General features: G+C 41.5%; 1 protein-coding gene across 2 annotated transcripts in view; it reads right to left on the bottom strand.

Moving 5' to 3' along the window:
* Positions 1-284: 284 nt before the first annotated feature.
* Positions 285-26,773, bottom strand: part of EEF1AKMT1 (EEF1A lysine methyltransferase 1) — a 36,361-nt gene continuing 9,872 nt past the window's right edge. The window contains exons 2-5 of one of the 2 annotated variants that reach the window (XM_081214545.1): positions 9,524-9,674; positions 7,411-7,490; positions 2,775-3,055; positions 285-2,039 (exon numbers count right to left, since the gene is read on the bottom strand). In XM_081214545.1, coding sequence (XP_081070671.1) covers positions 1,903-2,039; positions 2,775-3,055; positions 7,411-7,490; positions 9,524-9,667 — 642 coding nt within the window. In that variant the 5' untranslated portion in view covers positions 9,668-9,674 and the 3' untranslated portion in view covers positions 285-1,902. Of the gene's footprint in view, positions 2,040-2,774; positions 3,056-7,410; positions 7,494-9,523; positions 9,675-26,773 lie in introns of both variants that reach the window. The other variant, XM_081214544.1, reaches the window with a different exon arrangement.

Genomic DNA, 26,773 nt, shown 5'->3' on the forward strand with positions numbered 1-26,773 from the left:
GCTGCCCAAGGCTGGGGCCACCACAGGTGACCCACTTCGCCAGAGTTCGTTGAGGCTCCCGGCCACCGGCCCCTGGCAACCACGGGTGGTAGCGCTGCAAGGACCGCTGGGAGGGGACAGAGCCTCACAAGATAGAGGACAGACAGACAGACACTTAGCACCTGTTTTTTAGCACTTTTAAAAAAAAGTAGAATATATACCTTCTTGTTTAGTCAGCTATTTTCAGTAGGGGCAGAAACTTTTTATATTAGCCACTTTGAGCAAGTATATTAAAAACATTGTACTTGACATGTAAACGTTTTATAAACATTGTTTTTCACTTCATCAGCAGGAGTTTTTAGAAGTGCAGGTGGAACCCTCACCCTCTAGACCGCCTGGGTCCCTGAATCCCGCTGTTGCTGATGGTCACCAGTGGACATGGCTGCATAGGACCTGCCCTCCCTCTGGGAGGCTCAGCTCACCCCAGAATCCTCACCCCAGAATCTCATACTTGTATAAATCGCTGCAGGTTTATACAATTAGAATTTTTTTTCACTTGCAGACTTTCAATTCCCAGAAATCAGGAGTGGAGTCCTCGTCTGCAACTGCAAAGTGAGCTAAACCTTTACCCTTTTCTTTAGGCTTAAGTCTGTCCCCGAACACAATTACTTGTAAAAGTAAAGTTCTTAACTCGCTTTAAAATCTTAAAACAATTGTAGGTGAAAGGCATGCTGGCTGTGCATTTCTCGCTGGACTCTGGTCTGATGGGCTCCACTAATTTTCAGAGGAAACAGTGGTAATGAAGGTCTTCACTTTATCTTAATTTTATGGTTAATGTTCAGGAAGATCACCTGCAGAGTCGGCCTCTGCATCGTTGTTTATGTGCTCTTGTCCCTACTTACAATCAGCCTTGGTTTGATCTGAACAGAAGGTACTGAGAGAACTTTCAATTTGTACCAAATATGGACAGAGGTTGTGCATGGAAAACACTGCTGAGCAAAATTCATATTTTCCAAATAAACAATTCAAAATTGAAATTGATAGCTGTGGGTAGTTCTATACCATTTGGGGAATTTTACTTCTGTGCTCAACCTCTGGGGAAGAAAAAAGGTAAGCCTAGTGGTGGTATATCTAGCATACATTCTTGTCCAGAAAACAGAAGGTTCAGATCAATGTTAACAAAGAAAATCCACGTATTAAAAAGAAAAATTGCCTTTCAAACCTTGGGTAATTATTTCAAGCATTGCCACCGTTGTGTAACATTTTCTAGCCACTCCTCAAACATAAATAGTGCAAACATCAGAGGAGTGGACTGAAGGAGAGTAAACGGTTTGCAGGGGGATAATACTGCTGTTCCATAAACTGTATTAATCATCAGTTTAACTAACGTTAGCTGTTAACAGGTAACGCATTTCCAATGGAAGATCTAGAAAGGCAACTTGTATTTGCATTTTTTCTCTGACAAATATTTACTGAGCATGTGCCCTCTTCTGGGCACTGAGCTCCTGGGAGGCAACTGTGAACTGGACACAACCCTCGTCCTCGGCTACAACTCCAAACCGCATGGCTGTCAAAGCACGTGCAGGTGTCCACAGCCACCCGTACACGGGATGCGGCAGAGGCCAAGGTCCTGGGCAATCACTAAGCCGCCTGTACTACTTCTGCTCTTTACCTGCGTTAAGATGGCTTCTATGACTTCTTCCAAATATAATTCCACTGGTTCAAGCTGGCAAAAGCATCCCAAGCTCTAGGGATGCCCTCACTAAGTCACAACAAGATTGTCTTCTTCATCTTGAAAGCTAGGCCGGGGAGAGCCCCAGTTTGTGAGGGAGGAGGGGAGGTCGTAGCTTTTCAATCTACTAAGAAAATAAAAAGAGGGAAATGTCACATGGGTCCTTTACTACATTGTGTTACCAGCTGCGTTCACAGTTCACGGTCCAGCCCAGAATCGTAATTCACGTAACAGCGGAATTCGTTCCCCAGGGTTCGAGTGTGTTTTGGAATAAACGTGCTCATCTTCACTCCAAGAAGTTGTGCTGCCTCTTCCTCCATGACGGCACCTGAAGAGAACCGCCAGATGAGACTGAGGCGCCGACCGTGTCTCAGCTCCACACCCACCAGGCCGGCCAGGGAGGTATTCTCGACCAGATGCGGGAAGCGGTGTTGACGGTACCACTCAGCGATAAGGGGGACGGTCAGTGGTCTATATTCCTTGTTTACTTCCTCCAACATTTATGCAAATTACCTACTTTTTTCCTTTTCTTTTTCATTTAATTTCCTACATCTGCAAGGCTGAGATACTTAAGAAAGTAATTATATTCCACAAAGTAACATAAGGAAAGCAAAAATAATTACTAAAAAGCACCATTTTCCAACTTTGAGTCAACAACCCCTTTTTCAATAGTAGCAAATCGTGCAAACTTGTACCAATACATTCACACCAGCCTCTGGCTGACAAATCCCATTCCTCCCTCCAGCCCTGTCCTCGGCACCCACTGCACTGGGGAAGCAGGGCCCACACAGCAGGCCTGGATGCCCGAAGTAGGGAGACCAGTAGTTAACATTTTCGTTCTCAGTCAAATGCCAGTATATCGTCGACGAGTACAAGTACTCCTGGTGTGCTCACCCAGTGCCGGACCCCGCTTCCCAGGCATCATGCCACTTAGTTCTCCCCAACCCTGCCTGAGAGGCAGGTAGCATCTCAGCCCCACTGTACAGATAAGGCAACTGGGGCACGGAGAGGGGAAGAACCTTGTTTAAAGTCATGGGATGTGCGTTGCCAATCCGGCACCTACCTGTGCACAGCAGAATCTTGCCCCGGGTCAGGTACTTGATGGTTTCCGACGTTTTTCTGAGACATTCCTCGGAGAGATAGGGGGGATCTGCTATTACAATGTCAAAACTGTGTGCAGCAATTTTCTCAGGTAAATCCACTGGGTTATTGTAATCATAGAAGATAAACTCCTCTCCATAGATGGCAAACCTGTGGTCATATTCGAAGATGCAGATAGAAAAGTCTTCTCTGTGCAGCTCTCTCAGCTTCTGGTAAACACTGGGGGCACTCACACACGCTATTCTGGAACAAAAGGAGCCAACTCACGACTGAACTCTATGACAGCGTATGGCATCAAATAACCACTTCACTGAAAAACCACAGTCCCTGTGTTCAGATTTTCTTAAAGGAAACAATAATGCAAACTGAAGTAATAACAGCAAATACATTTTGAGAGAAAACTTTCCACTGCTTCACTTTTAAGGAATCTACTGTTTACAAATCTACAACTCATATGAAAGGACAAATGTGATTTTCATGGTAAAAAAAATGTAAAACATTATTAGGACAGGGTTATGAAGCTCATGGCCTGAATTTACTTAGTATTTTCACGGTGGTCTCTTAACATTTATTTCAAATAAATACTTTTTAGCCTCTTACTTTGTAATCTTGAAGGAAAAACTCCAAATAACTTTAGTTTTCCAAAAAAGTACATTAAAACTAGGTCTCAGTGCAGACAGACTACTTCGAATTTCTGCTGCTTTTTGTATAAGTAAATTAAAGAATCTGTCTTGTTACAAGCATCTCCAGTTAACGAATGGGTAGTGTTCCAGTAGTTAACTTTTAAAGCCAACTGCCAAACATGCTAGAAGTAACTTAAATGCTGAATTACTCAGTTGACTGTGGTACGTCTATTACAGTGGAATACTGTGTTGTCATTACTCTCCAAGACAGTCAAGTTCAGGAGAGTGTAAACTGCGCTTTCACAGAGTGGGGTTTATGCTTACCTCTTGGAGATACACAGCTTGTCTGCAGACAATGGGAAAGAGACTTTTTGTCTCCATCCCCTTTGTCACTTTTAGATTTTTATTACGTGTCGATATATATACACACACACACATAAAATCATTCAGAAAACTACTTATTTAGAAAATTAAACTCAGCTTTAAAACCGTGAGATGCATTTCTTCAGAGAAGTGTTACTCGTCTGGTTAGCCCCACGCGGGGCTCAAAGGCTTCTTGGCCCAGATGCACGTAAGGAGGTCTGGGGGCATCCCGACTGCCTTCTATGGGGACCAGACCCCAGCCTGGCTGCTGCCAGAGCTCTGGCCCGGGGGTGCGGAGGACTTGAACCACAGCAGCACCTCCTTCCCTAAAAACCCCAGAGGAGGTACTTCAGGCGGAAGGACAGTGGTCTGAGGTGGAGGGAAGGCATGAGAGCAGGGTGTGGTGGCAGGGGAAGCGGACGGCCTACTGCTCACAGCTGGGGCCCTTGTGCGAGTGATGTGACCACGTGGGCCTCAGCATCCGTCTTTAGGATGGACAGTGTAACAGGAACTACCTCCAGAGGTGTGAGGGTTAAACAAGATGACCCTCAGAAAGCACTTACCCAAGAGACACACAGTAAGTACCCAATAAATGCTACTCTTATTACTCATCTTTAAAATTATGACATAACTCCTAAAAATACTGAAGATGCCTTTCAGAAAAAGTAAGTTGCTTCCAAAGCCCTCATATGTAAAAACATGTCATTAAGAAAAACGTAATAAACTATACATATAATTTTAAAAGAAAAAGGACAGAAAAAAGAAAACCTTAGGACTTCAAGTTAAACTTCCAGTTAAAGATGGCAGAGGGACACATTCATTTAGCCAAGTCCCAAACTGGCAGCCAGGAAAGCTGAGAAGGACCTGGCTGACAACACAGTACCCATGGCTCAGGAAGCTGCACAACCAGGTAACTCAAGAAGCGGGGGGTGACGGTGGGGCAACAAACAGGAGAACTGTTTGAAAGGTCTATTCAAGAGGAAATGCACCCCCAGGATTCTCTTCCCTATCCCAAGCCTCCACAACTGTGGTAGGAAACTGGAGGGATGTTCTCTGGGTTGGGGGTGGGTGCCAGGCACAGCTAGTGGTGAGGTGCCACGTGGAAATGGCAAGGATCACGTTAAACCCACTGGATGTCGGGACCCCCAACCCTCTTTCAGAAATAAGCCTTCTGGGATGAGGTCAACGAGATACGTGACTTCCAGGCAGGAAGACTTCCTGGGGCTCTGACCAGACCACAAGGAAAGGCCTGGACATGTTGACCCTGGGCGTTGATGGGGAAACAGCCATCTGCAGACACCCGAGTAGAGAAGTCCCGCCCAGGCATCAGAACCTCCAGCCCTAGAGCGCCTCACCCTTAAATACGGACGGACAGCAGGGGGCCAGCAGACATTCAAGGAAAGCATCTAATACCAGAGGCCAAAATAAACAGAAGATGCATGTGTGCAGTTCGTTAGAGACTGTGTAGGGAGAAAACTCCTTTTAAAAAAATCCTATAATATCCTCAGAAGGATGAACAAGATACAATAATAAATATTCAGAGACCCAAAAAAGAACTATGGTATAGATGACTAAGTATATGACAGCAGAAATGGTAAACTCAGTAAAAAGTTTCAAAGATAAAGTTGAGGAATTTTCCCAAAAGGTAAGGTCAAAAGATGGGAAAAGGACAGAAAAAAAGTAGATAGGTCCAACATTCAAATAACAGGCATTCCAGAAAGAGGAATCGAAAAAAGAAGTGGGAAGAAAATGAAATAATTTAGGACTATTTTCCCAAACTGAAGGACCTGAGTTATGAGAATGGAAGGGCTTTCACGCAGTACAACAGATGGAAGCTCCACTCCAAGACACACTGAATACTGGGGAGCAAGAGAAAATCCTAAGCGAGCAGCAGGCAGGGATGGGAAAAGACACGTTTCCCACAAGAAATCAGGATGGCACTGTACTTTCCAATAGCACTACCGAAACGTGGAGTCAATGAAGCAATGCCCTCAAAACCTGGAATTCGACACCCAACAAAACTAACACATGAAGAGAATGGGTAGAATAAAAACATTTTCAGACATGAAAGGTTTTAAAAATTTCCCTCCCATGGAAACTATTGAAGGATATACCCAACCAGGATAAAGCTGTAAACTAAGAACTGGGGTACTGGACACAGGAAGTCTGGAACAAGAGAGAGGTAAAAGGACACCTCAGCATGATGGTGAAGGAAATACCAAGACCAGAGCTGCAGCAAAACCAGAAATCAACCAGTCCAGATGGAACAGGTTGCAAAGCCCTGGAAGTCGTTTTTTTCAAGGAGCTGAAAAATATGTTTGAATTTGTTGATAAGAGATTTATACCACTGGGGAGAATTTGAGTTAATTAGTAATATGGACATGGAAATACTTAAAAAAAATAGAATTATTTTCTTCAGGGAAGATGAAACATTGTACAGAAAAGGAAAAGACTCGGCTGTAAAGAACATCTATGTTGTCCTAACAACATAAACCCTGTTCTAACCAAAATTAGGATATAACTTAACACCAATTCTACACAATCACTTCCAGGAGATAGAAATACAGGCAACACTTCCCAGCTCATTTTATGAAGCTACCATTAACCAGTATGAAACCCAAAACCAGTATGAAACCCAAACCAAGAGTATAAAAGAAAATTTCAAACCAGTATCACTCATGAACATAGAAGCAAAAATCCTCAACAAAATATTAGTAGAGTCCAGCCATTTAAATAAAAGAAGAAAAAGATATCTCTATTGGAAGAGTGGACGGAAAGCAGACATACACGTGGCAGTTGTGGCCTATGAAGTGAGCCAAATCCTCATTCTCTTAAGGTGAGAAGTCAAGAAATAATGTCTACAAGTGACAAGTCAAGAAGTGCCAATATAAACGTTATTTAGAAATGTTTGTAAATAACAAGAGAATGAAAGAGCTGAAAAGGCGAGGGGGTGGACAAGGGGAAAATTAACAATGGATTATTATTTTTTTTTTTTTTTTTTTTTTTTTTTTTTTTTTTTTTTTTTTTGCGGTACGTGGGCCTCTCACTGTTGTGGCCTCTCCCGTTGCGGAGCACAGGCTCTGGATGCGCAGGCTCAGCGGCCATGGCTCACGGGCCCAGCCGCTCCGCGGCATGTGGGATCTTCCCAGACCGGGGCATGAACCAGTGTCCCCTGCATCGGCAGGCGGACTCTCAACCACTGCGCCACCAGGGAAGCCCTGGATTATTTTTTGAACAAGTCTTTTAGGACCATTTGACTACATGCATGCAAAGTTTTGACAGAAGTAAAAACCAAATTAACAAAAAAGAAAATGTATTCTTAAAACTTCAAAAAGGTCAAGATTTCTTTTAAAGCAAACTCTAGGGGTATAAAACAGGCAGAAAATGTTAAAATAAGGAACAGAGATAAGATATCTTACACTGAATAGATTTCTGTGTGTGTCCCCAGACTCAACAGTGAAGCAGTTCTTACCTCCTCATGTTCTGCGAATCACGAACTATAGGTTTTTCAGATTACAGTTCAGCCTTCTTACCAACCACGTCTCATATAGGAAGGACATTTAAAACATTACTTTAGATTAAAAGGCAAAAGAGAAATGAAACTGATCTCACCTGCCCCCTTCCCCAGCAGCTGCCACGGCTTCCTCTGCAAGGCGCAGGGCGGTCTCCGGAGTGTACCAAAACTGGCTCAGCTGCTATGACGGAGGAATGAGTGAAATCATTTTACAACTGGCATAGAGTTTATCCTTTTAATCTATATCTACTATATCAATACATAATCAGTGTTCACTGCTGGGCCAAGGAATATCCTCTGATTGCATTTCCTTCTGGTATGGTACCTCTTGTTTTTCCTAGTGTTAATACATGATTGTTTCATTTGCTTGGATTCTTTGAACCTATCCCTAATTCTCCCAACATCCTGCAGCTTGTGAGAAGTGGTGCGTAGGAAGGTAAATGTTGTGAGACTTACCATGTCTAAAACATTTAAATTTTATCCTCACATTTGATAACTCAGCTGGGTGTAGAATTCCAGGCTGAACAAATTTTTACTCTAAATCTTGAAGGAACTACTCCACTTTTTTCTAGTTTCTAGTAAAGCTACTGAGAAGTGCAATGTGACTTGTAGACCTGAGACTCTGTAGGTGACATACTTTTCTCTGGAAGGTTCTAGGATCTTCTTTGTCACCTATATCCAGAATTTTCAGTCATAATAATCATGTGTCTTAGTGAGGGTCTTTGGCTCTGGGAAATTTTCTAATATCATTCTTTGAAGGTTTCCTCCCCTCTTTGTTTTCAGTTCTATTTTTCTGGAACTCCAGTTAGTTGAATATTGAGCTTCCTGGATTTATCCTCTAGTTTTATGTTTTCTTTCTATAATTTGTATCATTTTTACCCCCCAACTTCCTGGGAGATCTCCTTAATTTTATAAACAAAACAAACCAAAAGAAAGTGTCAAAAATATACAAATAATTCAGGTAGTGGAGTTGTGACTTTTGCTTTTTTGTTCATGTTTTTATATATTTTCTACAACAGTCATAATTACTTTTAGAATCAGAAAAAAGTACATAGTATTTAAATAAGCAGAAGGAAAAGAGAAAAAGACCACCTCAAGGATAATAACGTACTTCAAGTTTCTAATGTTAACTATTCAAAGAATCAAGCTAAAGACAGAAGCACATAAAGAAGGGAAGCAGTGAGGCATCTGAGCAAGTGGAACATTTAGAATAAATACAAAGAAACATTTCTGTCCCAGTCTCAAACAGATGGTAAACAGGAAAATTGTATATAACTTAAGAGATCTAAACTTGACACAGAATGTAAAAGTCTGCTTAAACACACACACACCTCCTTCCAGCTGCAAAGTGATGAAGAGAGGCAGATCCATTATCAAGGGGTAGTCAGACAAATTTCAAGCCTCATCTATTTCTCAACCATCTCCTTCAAAAATGTAAATTTCTATATTCCAGGTTAGGTTTTCCTGAACTCACTTTTTTTTTTTTTTTTTTTTTTTTTTTTTTTTTTTTGCGGTACGCGGGCCTCTCACTGTTGTGGCCTCTCCCGCTGCGGAGCACAGGCTCCGCACGCGCAGGCTCAGCGGCCACGGCTCACGGGCCCAGCCGCTCCGCGGCATGTGGGATCCTCCCGGACCGGGGCACGAACCCGTGTCCCCTGCATCGGCAGGCGGACTCTCAACCACTGCGCCACCAGGTAAGCCCTGAACTCACTTTTTTAAATTCCTATTTTTTAGACCATAAAAATACAATTAAAATACATACTGTGCCCCAGAAACTCTTAATATCTTCTTTAAAACTCAGTTTCATCTATTTTTTACTACATGTTTAAGTCCAGTTACCCCATTACTGCAATGATCAATTTTTCCCTTTTCTCAAGGATTGCTGGGCTCCATAACAACCAACAGAATGCACCTGTATACAAGAAGGAAGCACAGTTTGTGTTGGATATAATGATATGCTGTTCTTCTATCTGAAATGTCCCCTCCTCTGATCACCAGGCAGCCTGAGAGTCAGAATTAGGAAAATCTGCATTTATTGTCTTAAAATGTTCGTGGACTGCTTGCTGTCTTAGCTCCTGAACAGGTTATCAGCTTTGTAGTGACAAGTGAGATAAACTTGGGTATTAGGTCAGATACAGACAAACACTGGACTAGGTACAGAATAGGCTCCACACCAACACTTCCTGATGGGTGGGGAATGCATTAACTTACCCAGTTCTCTTCTATTATTCCAATGTTGTACTTGTCATCGCCACCGAGGTCGGTGTACTGTTTCTGCTCAGCATAAAATTCCTGCAGAGCTGCAAGGGCATGGGAAGAGAGCTGGGGGAGGTCCTCATCTTCAGAGTTGCTCATTTCACACCTGCAGGGAAATGAGTATAAGTGATGTTTGTTTTTTCTTTTCCATCAAACAACAATTAAAAAATTTTTATCTCACAGCAGGGATCCAAACTGAAAGTGAGTTGTATAAAGGAAACACACCTGTATGATTCCTTGCAGAGTGAAATCTTTACCATAAATACTATAAAGATGTTTTGCTTTCTTCTGGTACCCCAATGGCCACATGCAGCTAATTCACAGTAGATTCTCTTAATAAGATCTTTTTATGTGTGAATGTCACTGTTTTTAGGTGACCTAAGGCTCCTGGGTGTCACTGACAGCATAAGTGAAGGATCATAACGGAGGGGTACAGGAAGAGATGAAAAATAAAAGGGATGAGAGAATGCAAATTATGATAATAATGAGACACCACTATATACCTACCAGATTGACTAAAATTAAGAAGACTGATAATACCAAATCTTTTGGGGGATGTGGAGTAATGGAAATTGCCTATTCTGCTGTTGAAATGTAAACTGATGAAAACATTTTGGAAAACAATTTGACCTTACCCCTACTTCAACTCAGTAATTCTGTATCTACATATACATATAGATCATATAACTATATGAAACTCCTGTAATTCACATAAATAGACATGTAAACTATGTTCAAAGTAGAAATGTGTACTAGCAACAACTAAAATTACTGAAGTATCCTCCCACTGGACATTATAAAATATACTGCTATATTCCTACAGTGGGGTACTACATAGCAATGAAAACATTTTGTATCACTCTTTTCTCCTTTGTTGGCTTGCTACCTATAGCTTTGTTATTTAAGTGGTTGCTTTAAGGTTTACAGTATATACATCACAGCATACATTCAAATAACATCACTTCTTGTATTACATAAAAATTTTATAATTGTATATAACTTTCATTTCTCTCCTCCAATCCTTTGTGTTACTGTTTGACCAACATCTTATTTTTACATGTTATAAACTCCACATCACATTGTTAAATTTAAAAACCTTATATATTTACCTACTTCATAACCATTTACAGTGCAACTTCATTTTGTTGTACAGATTAATATTTCCATCTGTTGTCATTTTCATTCTGCTTGAATGGCTTTTAACATTTCCTGTAGCACAGTTCTACTGCTGATGCATCCTTTCAGCTTTTATGTCTAAAACTGTCTTCATTTACATTGCCTTACTTTTTGAAAGATTTTATTTTGGGGGGCGATGGAATTCTAGGTTGAGTTTTTCTTCAGTACCCTAAAGAGATTCCTCCACTATTAGCTGCATTATTCCCAACATAAAATCTTACTTTTTGTTTGTGTCTTCCTTCCCTGGTAGCTTTTAAGATTTTTCTCACTGTCCCTGGTTTTGAGCATTTGGTTATGATGTGTCTCAGTGTAGTTTTCTTCATGTTTCTTATGCTTTGAGTTTACTGAGCTTCTTGGATCTGTGGGTTTACAGTTTTCCTGAGATCACAAGCTGATCTCTAATACTATTTCACTTCTCCTGTTTATTCCTTCTACAAACCTTCTTGGAATGCTACCCCACTCATTTACACCTACCACACAACTCTCAATAAACATTGGAATAGCTATTCCCCTATGAGCTGGTACCGTTATTACAGGCTTCCACAACAATTTACCTCCCCGTGAAGAGGCGGGGATAACAAAATAAGACGAGAAGACCCTATGGAGCTTCAATTAATCAACCCAAAAATCACAAACCCAAACCACCAAGGGGTAACAACGTTTTATATGGGTTGACAATTTCGGTTGGGGTGGCCTCAGAGTACAAAAAACCCTCCGAGTGATTAAAACCTAGGCCTACCAGCCAAAGTGTAATATCACTTATTGATCCAAAATTTTGATCAACAGAACAAGTTACCCTAGGGATAACAGCGCAATCCTATTCTAGAGCCCATATCGACAATAGGGTTTACGACCTCGATGTTGGATCAGGACATCCTAATGGTGCAGCCGCTATTAAGGGTTCGTTTGTTCAACGATTGAAGTCCTACGTTATCTGAGTTCAGACCAGAGTAATCCAGGTCGGTTTCTATCTATTACGCATTTCTCCCAGTACGAAAGGACAAGAGAAATAAGGCCAACTTCAAACAAGCACCTTCAAGTAATTAATGATTTAATCTTAACTTAATAAACAAGCGCAAATTATACTTGCCCAAGATCAGGGCTGTGTTGAGGTGGCAGAGTCCGGCAATTGCATAAAACTTAAACTTTTACACCCAGATGTTCAAATCCTCTCCCCAACAAAATGTTTATAATTAACATCCTAATACTCACACTCCCCATCCTCCTAGCAGTAGCATTCCTAACACTAGTAGAACACAAAATCCTAGGCTATATACAACTCCGAAAAGGACCAAACATCGTAGGCCCACATGGCCTACTCCAACCCTTTGCTGACGCAATCAAACTATTTACTAAAGAGCCCTCACGACCAGCTACATCCTCCACTTCTATATTTATCATTGCACCAATTCTTGCCCTAACCCTAGCCCTCACAATATGATGCCCCTTACCTATACCATACCTTCTCATCAACATAAATCTAGGAGTACTATTCATATTAGCAATATCCAGCCTGGCCGTTTACTCCATTCTATGATCCGGCTGAGCTTCTAACTCAAAATACATACTAATTGGGGCCCTCCGAGCAGTAACACAGACAATTTCATATGAAGTAACACTAGCCATATCCTCCTGTCAGTACTCTTAATAAACGGCTCCTTTACCCTAGCCACACTAACCACAACACAAGAACAGCTATGACTACTCTTCCCTTCCTGACCATTAGCCATAATATGATTCATCTCCACCCTAGGAGAAACCAACCGAGCCCCCTTTGACTTAACAGAAGGAGAATCAGAGCTCGTATCCGGCTTCAACGTAGAATATGCAGCAGGACCCTTCGCCCTATTCTTCCTAGCAGAATATGCTAACATCATTATAATAAATATATTCACAACCATTCTCTTCCTAGGAGCATCCCATGACCCCTACACACCAGAACTATACACCTCATTCTCAAGACACTACTACTTACAATATCCTTCCTATGAATCTGAGCATCCTATCCACGATTCCGATATGATCAATTAATACACCTACTCTGAAAAAATTTCCTCCCCCTAACATTAGCCCTCTGTATATGACACGTCTCACTACCCATTATAACAGCAGGCATTCCTCCTCAAACATAAAATACAAGAAATATGTCTGACAAAAGAGTTACTTTGATAGAGTAAATAATAGAGGTTTAAACCCTCTTATTTCTAGAGTAATAGGAATCGAACCTATCCTTAAGAATTCAAAGTTCTCCATGCTACCATATTACACTGTAATCTACAGTAAGGTCAGCTAAATAAGCTATCGGGCCTATACCCCAAAAATGTTGGTTTATACCCTTCCCATACTAATAAATCCATCCGTCCTTATTATTAATAACCCTCATTCTAGGCACAGCAATCGTAATCACCAGCTCCCACTGACTATTCGTCTGAATTGGATTTGAAATAAACATAATAGCCATTATCCCCATCATAATAAAAAATTCTAACCCCCAGGCCACAGAAGCCTCCACTAAATATTTCCTAACACAAGCTACCGCATCCACACTACTCATAATAGCTGTTATTATTAATTCAATACATTCCGGCCAATGAACCATTACAAAACTATTTAACCCAACAGCATCCATGTTAATAACAATAGCCCTAGCTATCAAATTAGGACTATCCCCCTTGCACTTTTGAGTACCCGAAGTAACACAAGACATCCCTCTAACTACAGGCCTAATCCTACTCACATGACAAAAACTCACACCACTATTAATCCTCTACCAAATCTCACCATCAGTTAATCTAAACCTAATACTAACTATTTTTACTCTCTATCCTAATTGGAGGCTGAGGCGGACTAAATCAAACACAACTTTGAAAAATCATAGCCTACTCATCAATCGCCCACATAGGATGAATAACAACTATCCTACTATACAATCCGACCCTAACCTTACTAAGCTTATTAATCTACATCACAATAACTTTCACAATATTCATATTATTCATCCAAAACTCAACCACCACTACACTATCATTATCTCAAACATGAAATAAAGCACCTTCACCACAACCCTCACCATACTCACCCTACTCTCCATAGGAGGACTCCCCCCACTTTCAGGATTTATACCCAAATGAATAATTATCCAAGAACTAACAAAAAATGACATTCTTATTATGCCAACATTCATAGCCATTACAGCACTACTCAACTTATGTTTCTACATACGCCACACCTACTCCACAGCATTAACATTATTTCCCTCTACAAACAACGTAAAAATAAAATGACAATTTCACTCCACAAAACGAATAACCCTCCTACCAACAGCAATCGTAATATCCACAATACTCCTACCTTTCACACCAATACTCTCCATCCTACTATAGGAGTTTAGGTTAAATCAGAACAAGAGCCTTCAAAGCTCTAAGCAAGTACAATCTACTTAACCCCTGCCTAATAAGGATTGCAAGACTATATCAATCGAATGCAAGTCAAACACTTTAATTAAGCTAAATCGTCACTAGATTGGAGGGATACATCTCCCACGAACTTTTAGTTAACAGCTAAATACCCTAGTCAACTGGCTTCAATCTACTTCTCCCACCGCGAGAAAAAAAGGCGGGAGAAGTCCCGGCAGGATTCAAGCTGCTTCTCTGAATTTGCAATTCAAAATGACTATTCACTACAGACTTGGCAAAAAGAGGATTCTACCTCTGTCTTTAGATTTACAGTCTAATGCCTACTCGGCCATTTTACCTATGTTCATAAACCGCTGACTATTCTCAACCAACCACAAAGACATCGGCACCTTATACTTGTTATTTCGTGCCTGAGCAGGAATGGTAGGTACTGGTCTAAGCTTATTAATCCGCGTTAAACTAGGTCAACCTGGTACACTAATCGGAGACGATCAAGTTTATAACGTACTAGTAACAGCCCATGCCTTCGTAATAATCTTTTTCATAGTCATACCCATCATAATCGGTGGGTTTGGAAACTGATTAGTTCCTTTAATAATCGGAGCACCTGACATAGGCTTTCCTCGTATAAATAACATAAGCTTCTGACTACTTCCTCCTTCCTTATTACTAATAGCATCCTCAATAATTGAAGCTGGTGCAGGCACAGGCTGAACTGTATACCCCCCCTTTAGCCGGAAACCTAGCACATGTAGGAGCCTCAGTCGACCTTACCTTTTTCTCCCTACATCTAGCCGGTGTATCCTCAATTCTCGGAGCCATTAACTTCATCACAACTATTATTAACATAAAACCACCTGCTATAACCCAATACCAAACACCTCTCTTCGTATGATCAGTCTTAGTTACAGAAGTATTACTTCTATTGTCACTACCCGTCTTAGCAGCTGGAATTACCATACTACTAACTGACCGAAACCTAAACACAACCTTCTTCGACCCTGCAGGAGGGGGAGACCCAATCCTGTATCAATACCTATTGATTCTTCGGCCACCCCGAGATATTCTAATCCTACCTGGCTTCGGAATAATTTCACACATCCTAACTTACTACTCAGGTAAAAAAGAACCTTTCAGGTATATGGGACTAGTGTGAGCTATGGTTTCTATTGGGTTCTTAGGCTTTATCGTATGGGCTCATCATATATTCACAGTCGGTATAGACGTTGACACACGGGCATATTTTACATCAGCTACCATAATTATTGCTATCCCCACAGGAGTGAAAGTCTTCAGTTGATTGGCAACACTTCATGGAGGGAATATTAAATGATCTCCCGCCCTAATATGAGCCTTAGGCTTTATTTTTCTCTTTACAGTAGGGGGTCTAACTGGTATCGTCCTAGCCAACTCATCGTTAGACATTGTACTTCACGACACCTACTACGTAGTCAGTCGCCCACTTTCACTACGTACTTTCAATAGGAGCTGTCTTCGCTATCATAGGAGGGTTCGTTCACTGATTCCCACTATTCTCAGGATGTACACTTAATTCAACATGAGCAAACATCCACTTTGTAATCATATTCATGGGTGTAAACCTAACATTCTCCCCACAACACCTCTTAGGCCTATCCGGCCCCCTCGACAATATTCAGACTATGCAGACGCCTACACAGCATGAAATACTATTTCATCAATAGGCTCTTTCACCTCACTAACAGCTGTCATACTCATAATTTTCATTATCTGAGAAGCATTCACATCCAAACGAGAAGTACTAACAGTAGACCTCACCTCCACTAACCTTGAGTGACTGAACGGATGACCTCCACCGTATCACACATTCGAAGAACCAGCATACGTCAACCCAAAGTGATCAAGAAAGGAAGGAATCGAACCCTCTCTAATCGGTTTCAAGCCAACACCATAACCATTATGTCTTTCTTTATAAATGAGATATTAGTAAAGTCTTACATAACTTTGTCAAAGTTAAGTCACAAGTGAAAATCCTGTATATCTCCATGGCATATCCCTTTGAACTAGGCTCCCAAGATGCAACATCACCCATTATAGAAGAACTTCTGCATTTCCATGACCATACATTAATAACTGTCTTCCTAATTAGCTCCCTAGTCCTATATATCATTACCTTAATACTCACAACTAAACTAACACATACCAGCACAACAGACGCCCAAGAAGTAGAGACTATTTGAGCTATTCTCCCAGCCATCATCCTAATCCTAATGGCCCTACCCTTCCCTACGAATCCTCTACATAATAGACGAAATCAACAACCCCTCTCTTACCGTAAAAACAATAGGCCACCAATGATACTGAAGCTATGAATACACCGATTATGAAGATCTAAATTTCGACTCTTACATAATTCCAACATCAGATCTAAAACTAGGGGAGTTATGGCTATTAGAAGTGGATAATCGAATAGTATTACCCATAGAAATAACAATCCGAATGCTAGTCTCCTCCGAAGACATACTACACTCATGAGCTGTGCCCTCTCTAGGCCTAAAAACAGACGCAATCCCTGGACGCCTAAACCAAACGACCCTAGTATCAACACAACCGGGCTTATTCTACGGACAGTGTTCAGAGATTTGTGGCTCAAATCATAGTTACATACCAATTGTTCTTGAATTAGTACCCTTAGAGAACTTTGAAAAATGATCTACATCCATGCTATAATCTCATTAAGAAGCTAAACTAGCGTTAACCTTTTAAGTTAAAGACTGAGAGCCAAAGCTCCCCTTAATGATATGCCACACTAGATACATCAACATGACTCCTTGTTATTCTATCAATACTCCTAACCCTCTTCACGCTACAACTAAAAATCTCAAAGTATCTCTACTCCCCCAACCCTAAGTCAATAGTCACCAAAACACAAAAACAACAAACCCCTTGAAATACTACATGAACGAAAATCTATTTGCCTCTTTCACAGTCCCAGTAATGCTAGGAATCCCTGTCACCACTCTAATTATCATATTCCCTACTATCTTATTTCCCACACCAAATCGACTAATTAACAACCACACAGTTTCTATCCAACAATGACTAACTAAACTTACATCAAAACAATTAATAAATACACATAACTCTAAAGGCCAAACCTGATCTCTAATACTTATTTCACTTCTCCTGTTTATTGCTTCTACAAACCTTCTTGGAATGCTACCCCACTCATTTACACCTACCACACAACTCTCAATAAACATCAGAATAGCTATTCCCCTATGAGCTGGTACCGTTATTACAGGCTTCCACAACAAAGCAAAAGCATCCTTAGCCCACCTTCTACCACAAGGCACACCTACTTTTCTTATTCCCATACTAGTAATCACCGAAACCATTAGCCTGTTCATTCAACCAGTAGCACTAGCCATACTAACCGCCAACATTACAGCAGGCTACCTATTAACGCACCTAATTGGAAAAACAACCCTTGTACTAATAAGCATCAACCTATCCCTAGCTTTCATCACATTCACTATTCTCATCCTACTAACCATCCTCGAATTCGCTGCTGCCTTAATTCAAGCCTACGTATTCACTCTCCTAGTAAGTCTATACCTGCACGACAATACATAATGACCCACCAAACCCACTCATATCACATAGTAAATCCTAGTCCTTGGCCCCTTACGGGAGCTCTCTCAGCACTTCTTATAACATCGGGCCTAATCATATGATTCCACTTCAATTCAATATTTCTACTGATCTTAGGATTACTAACAAACATCCTAACAATATGCCAATGATGACGAGACATCATCTGAGAAAGCACCTTTCAAGGTCATCACACACCAACAGTCCAAAAGGGACTTCGATACAGAATGATCCTATTTATCCTATCAGAAGGCCTATTTTTCACAAGCTTCTTCTGAGCCTTTTACCACTCAAGCCTTGCCCCTACTCCCGAACTAGGTGGGTGTTGACCACCAACAGGAATCCACCCCTTAAACCCCTTAGAAGTCCCACTCCTTAACACCTCCGTACTGCTGGCCTCTGGCGTATCCATCACCTGAGCCCACCACAGTCTCATAGAAGGAAACCGAAAACATATGCTCCAAGCCCTCTTCATCACAATCATACTTGGTCTCTATTTCACTCTACTACAAGCATTAGAATACTATGAAGCCCCATTCACAATCTCAGACGGAATCTACGGGTCTACATTTTTTGTAGCCACAGGTTTCCACGGACTACATGTCATCATCGGATCCACTTTCCTCACTGTTTCTTACATCAAATAAAATTCCACTTCACATTAAACCACCATTTCGGTTTTGAAGCCACTGCCTGATACTGACATTTCGTAGATGTCCTATGACTATTTCTCTATGTATCTATCTATTGATGAGGTTCATAGTCCTTTTAGTATCAACAAGTACAACTGACTTCCAATCAGTTAGTTTCGGTACACCCCGAAAAAGAACAATAAATCTCCTATTAACACTATTAACAAATACAACACTGGCCCTATTACTCATACTTATCGCTTTCTGACTACCTCAACTAAACACATATGTAGAAAAAACAAGCCCCTATGAGTGTGGATTTGACCCCATAGGATCTGCCCGCTTACCCTTCTCCATAAAATTCTTCCTACTAGCAATCACCTTTCTCCTTTTCGACCTAGAAATCGCCCTTCTACTTCCCCTCCCCTGAGCAACCCAAACAAATAATCTAAACACAATATTTACCATAGCCCTATTCCTAATCTCCTTACTAGCAGCCAGCTTAGCCTACGAGTGGACTCAAAAAGGCTTAGAATGAGCCGAATATGGTACTTAGTTTAAAATAAAACAAGTGATTTCGACTCACTAGGCTGTGACTCAAACTCACAACTACCAAGTGTCCCTAGTCCATATAAACATCATAATAGCCTTCACCCTATCTCTCGTAGGTCTGCTAATATACCGATCCCACCTAATATCCGCACTACTCTGCATGGGAGGTATAATGTTATCACTGTTCGTCCTAGCAGCCCTCACAATCCTAAACTCACACTTCACCTTAGCCAGCATGATACCAATTATCCTCCTAGTATTCGCAGCCTGCGAAGCAGCCATTGGACTAGCCTTACTAGTCATAATCTCCAACACATATGGCACTGACTATGTACAAAACCTCAATCTCCTCCAATGCTAAAGTTTGTTATTCCCACTGTCATATTAATACCCCTGACCTGATTATCAAAAAACAACTTTATCTGAATTAACCCCACAACTCAGAGCTTACTAAAATTAGCAGCTTTACAAGCTTCCTCCTCCTTAACCAACTCAACGACAACAGCCTTAATTATTCCCTAACATTCTTCTCTGACCCCCTCTCCACCTCACTCCTAATACTAACAACATGGCTTCTCCCCTTAATACTAATGGCAAGCCAATCCCATCTTCTCAAAGAACCACTCATTCGAAAAAAGCTTTATATTACAATACTAGTTATACTACAAGCACTTCTAATTTATAACGTTTACTGCCACAGAACTAATCTTATTCTACATTATATTTGAAGCCACATTAGTCCCCACCCTCATTATCATTACTCGCTGAGGTAACCAAACAGAAGGACTTAACGCAGGACTTTACTTCCTATTCTACACACTAATCGGATCTCTTCCTCTATTAATAGCATTAACATACTTGCAGAATACAATAGGAACCCTAAACTTCCTTTTATTACAACACTGAGCCCAACCACTATCCACATCCTGATCCAACACCCTCATATGACTAGGCTGCATAATAGCTTTCCTAGTAAAAATACCCCTCTACGGACTACACCTCTGACTACCCAAAGCACACGTAGAAGCCCCTATCGCAGGGGCTTCAATAGTCCTTGCAGCCGCATTACTAAAACTTGGGGGCTACGGCATGCGATGAATTACACCAATGCTCAATCCCCTGACAGAAAACATAGCCTACCCCTTCCTCATGCTTTCCTTGTGAGGAATAATCATAACTAGCTCTATCTGTTTACGCCAAACAGACCTAAAATCATTCATTGCATACTCCTCGGTTAGCCATACAGCACTCGTCATTGCAGCCGTCCTTATCCAAACACCCTGAAGTTACATAGGAGCCACCGCTCTAATAACCGCCCATGGCCTCACATCCTCTATACTATTCTGCCTAGCAAACTCCAACTACGAACGAATTCATAGTCGAACCATAATCTCAGCACGAGGCCTACAAATTTTCCTCCCACTAAGAGCCACTTGACGACTACGAGCAAGCTTAACAAGTCTCACTCTACCCCTGACTATTAACCTACTCGGAGAACTACTCGTAGTCATGTCAGCCTTCTCATGATCAGACCTCACCATTATCCTAATAGGAACAAACACTGTAGTTACCGCCCTATACTCCCTATATATTCTAATCACAACACAACGCGGCAAACACACACACCACATCAACAACCTCACCCCTTCCTTCACACGAGAACACGCCCTAATAGCCCTACATATTGTACCCCTACTACTCCTATCACTAAATCCTAAAATCATCCTAGGTCCCCTTTATTGTAAATATAGTTTAATAAAAAGACTAATTTGTGGAACTAGTGACAGAAGACCAAAACTTCTTATTTACCGAAAAAGTATTGCAAGAACTGCTAACTCATGCCTCCACACTTAACAATGTGTCTTTTTCAAACTTTTAAAGAATAGTAGTTATCCACTGGTCTTAGGAACCAAAAACTTGGTGCAACTCCAAATAAAAATAATAAATCTATTCACCTCCTCCGCCTTACTCACATTACTAATCTTAATCGCTCCCATCCTAGTATCCAACACAAAATTCTACAAAAGCAACCAATACCAACAAAAATATCATCCTGTGCCTTCATCACTAGCCTAATCCCAGCAATAATATATCTCCACACAAACCAAGAAGCACTTATTTCAAACTGACACTGAATCACCATCCAAACCCTCAAGCTAACACTTAGCTTTAAAATAGACTACTTCTCACTCATATTCATGCCTGTAGCACTATTTATCACATGATCTATTATAGAATTCTCAATATGATATATGCACTCTGACCCCTATATTAACCAATTCTTCACATACCTCCTCCTTTTCCTCATCACTATACTTATCCTCGTCACAGCTAACAATCTCTTTCAACTTTTCATTGGATGAGAAGGAGTAGGCATCATATCCTTCTTACTTATCAGCTGATGATTTGGACGGAGAGACGCAAACACAGCCGCTCTCCAAGCAATCTTATACAATCGCATTGGAGACATCGGTTTCCTCCTAGCAATGGCATGATTTCTATCTAATATAAACACATGAGATTTACAACAAATCTTCATACGTAACCAGGACCCCTTAAATCTCCCCCTCATAGGACTCGTACTAGCTGCAGCTGGAAAATCAGCCCAATTCGGACTCCACCCGACTCCCTTCAGCAATAGAAGGCCCTACCCCAGTTTCAGCCCTACTCCACTCAAGCACAATAGTTGTAGCAGGAATTTTCCTACTTATCCGCTTCTACCCTCTAATAGAAAACAACAAACTCATCCAAACAATAACTCTTTCTCTAGGCGCCCTCACCACCTTATTCACAGCTATCTGTGCTCTTACACAAAATATCAAAAAAATTATTGCTGGGCTTCCCTGGTGGCACAGTGGTTGAGAGTCCGCCTGCTGATTCAGGGGACACAGGTTCGTGCCCCGGTCAGGGAAGATCCCACATGCCGCAGAGAGGCTGGGCCTGTGAGCCATGGCCGCTGAGCCTGCGCGTCCGGACCCTGTGCTCCGCAACGGGAGAGGCCACAACAGTGAAGAGGCCCGCGTACCGGTAAAAAAAAAAAAAAAAAGAAAGAAAGAAAAAAAATTATTGCCTTTTCCACCTCCAGCCAACTAGGCTTAATAATAGTAACAATTGGCCTCAACCAACCTTACTTAGCATTCTTACATATCTGTACACACGCTTTCTTGAAAGCTATACTATTCTTATGCTCTGGCTCCATCATCCATAATCTAAACAATGAACAAGATATTCGAAAAATAGGAGGACTATACAAAGTCCTTCCCTTCACCACAACTGCGCTTATCGTTGGCTGCCTTGCACTAACAGGAATACCATTCCTCACTGGATTCTACTCTCAAGATCCCATTATTGAAGCCGCCACTTCGTCTTATACCAACGCCTGAGCCCTATTATTAACCCTAACTGCCACCTCCCTCACAGCTATCTACAGTACTCGCATTTTTTTCAGCTACTAGGACAACCTTGTTTCCCACCCTTCATCAATATTAATGAAAATAATCCCCTATTAATTACCCCATCAAACGCCTATTAATTGGAAGCATCTTTGCTGGTTTCATCCCATCCAATAATATTCCCCCAATAACCACTCCCCTAATAACCATACCCCTACACCTAAAATTAACTGCCCTCATAATAACAACCTTAGGCTTTATCCTCGCATTCGAAATCAACCTCAACACACAAAACTTAAAACATACCCACGCCTCAAACTCCACTAAATTCTCCACCCTGTTAGGATATTTCCCTACAATCGTACATCGCCTACCCCCTCACCTAAACCTATCAATAAGCCAACAACTATCAACCTCCCTACTAGAACTAACTTGACTAGAAATTATCCTACCAAAAACCACAGCCTTTATCCAACTGAAAGCCTCCACATTAACCTCAAACCAACAAGGTCTTATCAAGTTCTGTTTTCTATCTTTCCTTATTACTATTACCCTTAGCTTAATCTTATTTAATTACCTCGAGTAATCTCCATGATAACTACAACACCAATAAATAATGATCAGCCTGTCACAATCACCAATCAAGTACCATAGCTGTATAAAGCAATACCCATAGCCTCCTCACTAAAAAACCCAGAGTCCCCTGTATCATAAATAAGCCAATCCCCTAATCCATTAAACTCAAATACAATCTCTACTTTCTCACTCTCTAAAACATACAACACTACCAAAAACTCTACCACTAACCCTAGAAGAAATGTCCGTAACACAACTTTATTAGAAACCCAAACCTCAGGATACTGCTCAGTAGCCACAGCTGCCGTATAACCAAACACAACTAACATTCCCCTTAAATAAATCAAAAACACCATTAGACCTAAAAAAGAACCACCAAAATTTAAAACAATACCACATCCAACACCACCACCCACAATCAACCCTAAACCCCCATAAATAGGTGAAGGCTTTGAAGACACCCCCACAAAACTAATTACAAAAATAATGCTTATAATAAAAACAATGTATGTCATCATTATTCTCACATGGACTCCACCCATGACCAATGACATGGAAAATCATCGTTGTTATTCAACTAAAAGAACACTAATGATCAACATTCGAAAAACACACCCGCTACTAAAAATCATCAATAATACATTCATCGACCTTCCCACCCCATCAAACATCTCCGAATGATGAAACTCTGGCTCTCTACTTGGCCTCTGCCTAATCATACAAATCCTCACAGGTCTATTCCTAGCAATACACTACACACCAGACACAACTGCCGTCTTTTCATCCGTCACACATATCTGTCGAGATGTCAACCACGGCTGAATCATTCGATACCTACAGGCAAACGGAGCTTCTATGTTCTTCACCTGCCTTTACGCACACACAGGACGTGGCCTATACTATAGCTCCTACGCCTTCCAAGATTGTGTAGGTCACAATAGAGATCTCAGGTTTTGGCCACTATTTCTCAATTTTTTTTTTTTTTTTTTTGCAGTACGTGGGCCTCTCACTGCTGTGGCCCCTCCTGCTGCAGAGCACAGGCTCCGGACGCACAGGCTCAGCGGCCATGGCTCACGGGCCCAGCTGCTCTGCGGCATGTGGGATCTTCCCGGCCCGGGGCACGGACCCGCGTCCCCTGCATCAGCAGGCGGACTCTCAACCACTGCGCCACCAGGGAAGCCCCAGTGTATTTTTTATTTCAGATATTGTCGTTTTTATGGCTAGAAGTTTGACTTGGGTCTCTTTGATTGGGTTGGCCAAGAAGTTCATTTGGGTTTTTCTGTAAGATGGCTCCCGGAGCACTCAGATGGTTTTGCCTCCATTCGGAGCAGTTTTGTTAGACTGTACTGTGACACCTGTCATATCAGCACGCATTTAAAAAAAACTTACTGATGTGGAGTTTGCATCTCCTCACAATTAGGACACCTACCAGGTGCTGGTGGGGGTCCTCGGACACCTAACGGGACGGGAGGAACTCCCAAGTGACTGGGTAGGACGTGGCGGGGGGACAGAGCGGGAGGAGAAGTGGAGGCGGGACAGGACCAGCATCCCTGAGGGGCGGCTGGGGGAGGGGCCCACTCACAGGGGGTCAATGGGGACAGGGAGAGACCCTTGGGGGATCAGAGGATCAGAAGGGAACACAGCCAGCATTTCCCCTGCCCACTCAGGCCCCGGGGAGCCTGCTGAGGTCACGGGCCTGATCCTCCGCACTCCGAGGCCCCCTCCAGGCATGCTGAGCCTAAGCCCTGCGCCTGCCCCGCCCACTCAGGGCCTTTTCTGGCTGCGAGGGTCCTGAGCCTAAGCCCCACCCCCCACAGCCAAGGCTTTTTTTTTTTTTTTTTTGCTGTTGCGGTTGTTTTACCTTGTTGTACTTATTTGTTTGTTTTGGCTATGCTGGGTCTTAGTTGCAGCACACAGGGTGTTCGTTGCAGCATACAGGATTTTTAGTTGTGGCAATGTGGACTCTTAGTTGCAGCATGCATGTGGGATCTAGCTCCCCAACCAGACATCAAACCCGGGAGCACAGAGTCTTACCCACTGGGCCACCAGGGAAGTCCCTGTTTTACCTTGTTGTTGTTGTTTTATTTATATTTTTATTTTTTCTAATATATTTTTTATTTTTTCTAATTTTGTTATTGTTCAGCTCTTTTGTTTGTTTGTTTGCAAGATCTTGGTTCCCAGGCCGGGGTTCAGGCCTGAGCTCCTGTGGTGGGAAAACCGAGTCCAAACCGCTGGACTAACAGAAAACTCAGGCTCCAGGGAATATTAAGGGGAGTGAGGTCTCCCAGAGATCCTCATCTTGGCACCAAGACCTGGCTCTACCCAACTGCCTGCAAACTCCACTGCTGGACACCTCAGGCCAAAGAGCTAGTAAGACAGGAACACAGCCCCACCCATCAAAAAAAAAAAAAAAATGAGATGACAAAAAAATATGTTACAGGTGAAGGAGCAAGGTAAAAACCTACAAGACCAAATAAATGAATATGAAATAGGCAACCTACCTGAAAAAGACTTCAGAGTAATGATAATAAAGATGACCCAAAACGTCAGAAATAAAATGAGGCACAGATTGAGAAAATACAAGAAATGTTTAACAAAGACCTAGAAGAACTAAAGAACAGTGATGAACAACACAACTGAAATGGAAAATACCCTAGAAGGAATCAACAGAGTAACTGAAGCAGAAGAACAATCAGTGAGCTGGAAGACAGAATGGTGGAAATAACTGCTGAGGATCAGAATAAAGAAAAAAGAATGAAAAGAATTGAGGACAGTCTCAGAGACCTCTGGGACAACATTAAACGCACTATCATTCAAATGACAGGGGTCCCAGAAGAAAAAGAGAAAGGATCTGAGAAAATATTTGAACAGATTATAGTCGAAAACTTCCTTAACATGGGAAAGGAAATAGCCACCCAAGTCCAGGAAGCACAGAGTCCCATACAGGATAAACCCTAGGAGAAACACACCAAGACACATATTAATCAAACTAACAAAAATTAATTTCAAAGAGAAACTACTAAAAGCAGCAAGGGAAAGGCAACAAATAATGTACAAGGGAATCTCTATAAGGTTATCAGCTGATTTTTTCAGCAGAAACTGCAGGCCAGAAGGGAGTGGCAGGATATATTTAAAATAATGAAAGGGAAAAACCTATAACCAAAATTACTTTACCCAGCAAAGATCTCATTCAGATTCAATGGAGAAATCAAAAGTTTTACAGACAAGCAAAAGCTAATAAGAGAATTCAGCACCACCAAACCACCTTTACAACAAATGCTAAAGGAACTTCTCTAGGCAGGAAACACAAGAGAAAACAAAGACCCACAAAAACACACCCAAAACAATTAAGAAAATGGTAATAGGAATATACATATTGATAATTACCTTGAATGTAAATGGATTAAATGCTCCATCCAAAAGACACAGATTGGCTGAATGAATACAAAAAGAAGACACATATATATGCTGTCTACAACAGACCCACTTCAGACCTAGGGACACATACAGACTGAAAGGGGATAGAAAAAAGATAATTCCATGCAAATGGAAATCAAAAGAAAGCTGGAGTAGCAATACTCATATCAGATAAAATAGACTTTATAATAAAGACTGTGACAAGAGATAAGGGAGAACGCTATATTATCATCAAGGGTTCAGTCCAAGAAGAAGATGTAACAATTTTAAGTATTTATACACACAGCATAGGTGCACCTCAATACGTAAGGCAAATGCTAACATCCATAAAAGGGGAAATCAACAGTAACACAATAATAGTGGGGGCCTTCAACACCCCACTAACACCAATGGACAGATCATTCAAACAGA

The sequence above is a fragment of the Mesoplodon bidens genome (genome assembly GCF_964165515.1).
Source record: "Mesoplodon bidens genome assembly, chromosome: 17".
In the NCBI taxonomy this organism is placed as follows: domain Eukaryota; kingdom Metazoa; phylum Chordata; class Mammalia; order Artiodactyla; family Ziphiidae; genus Mesoplodon; species Mesoplodon bidens.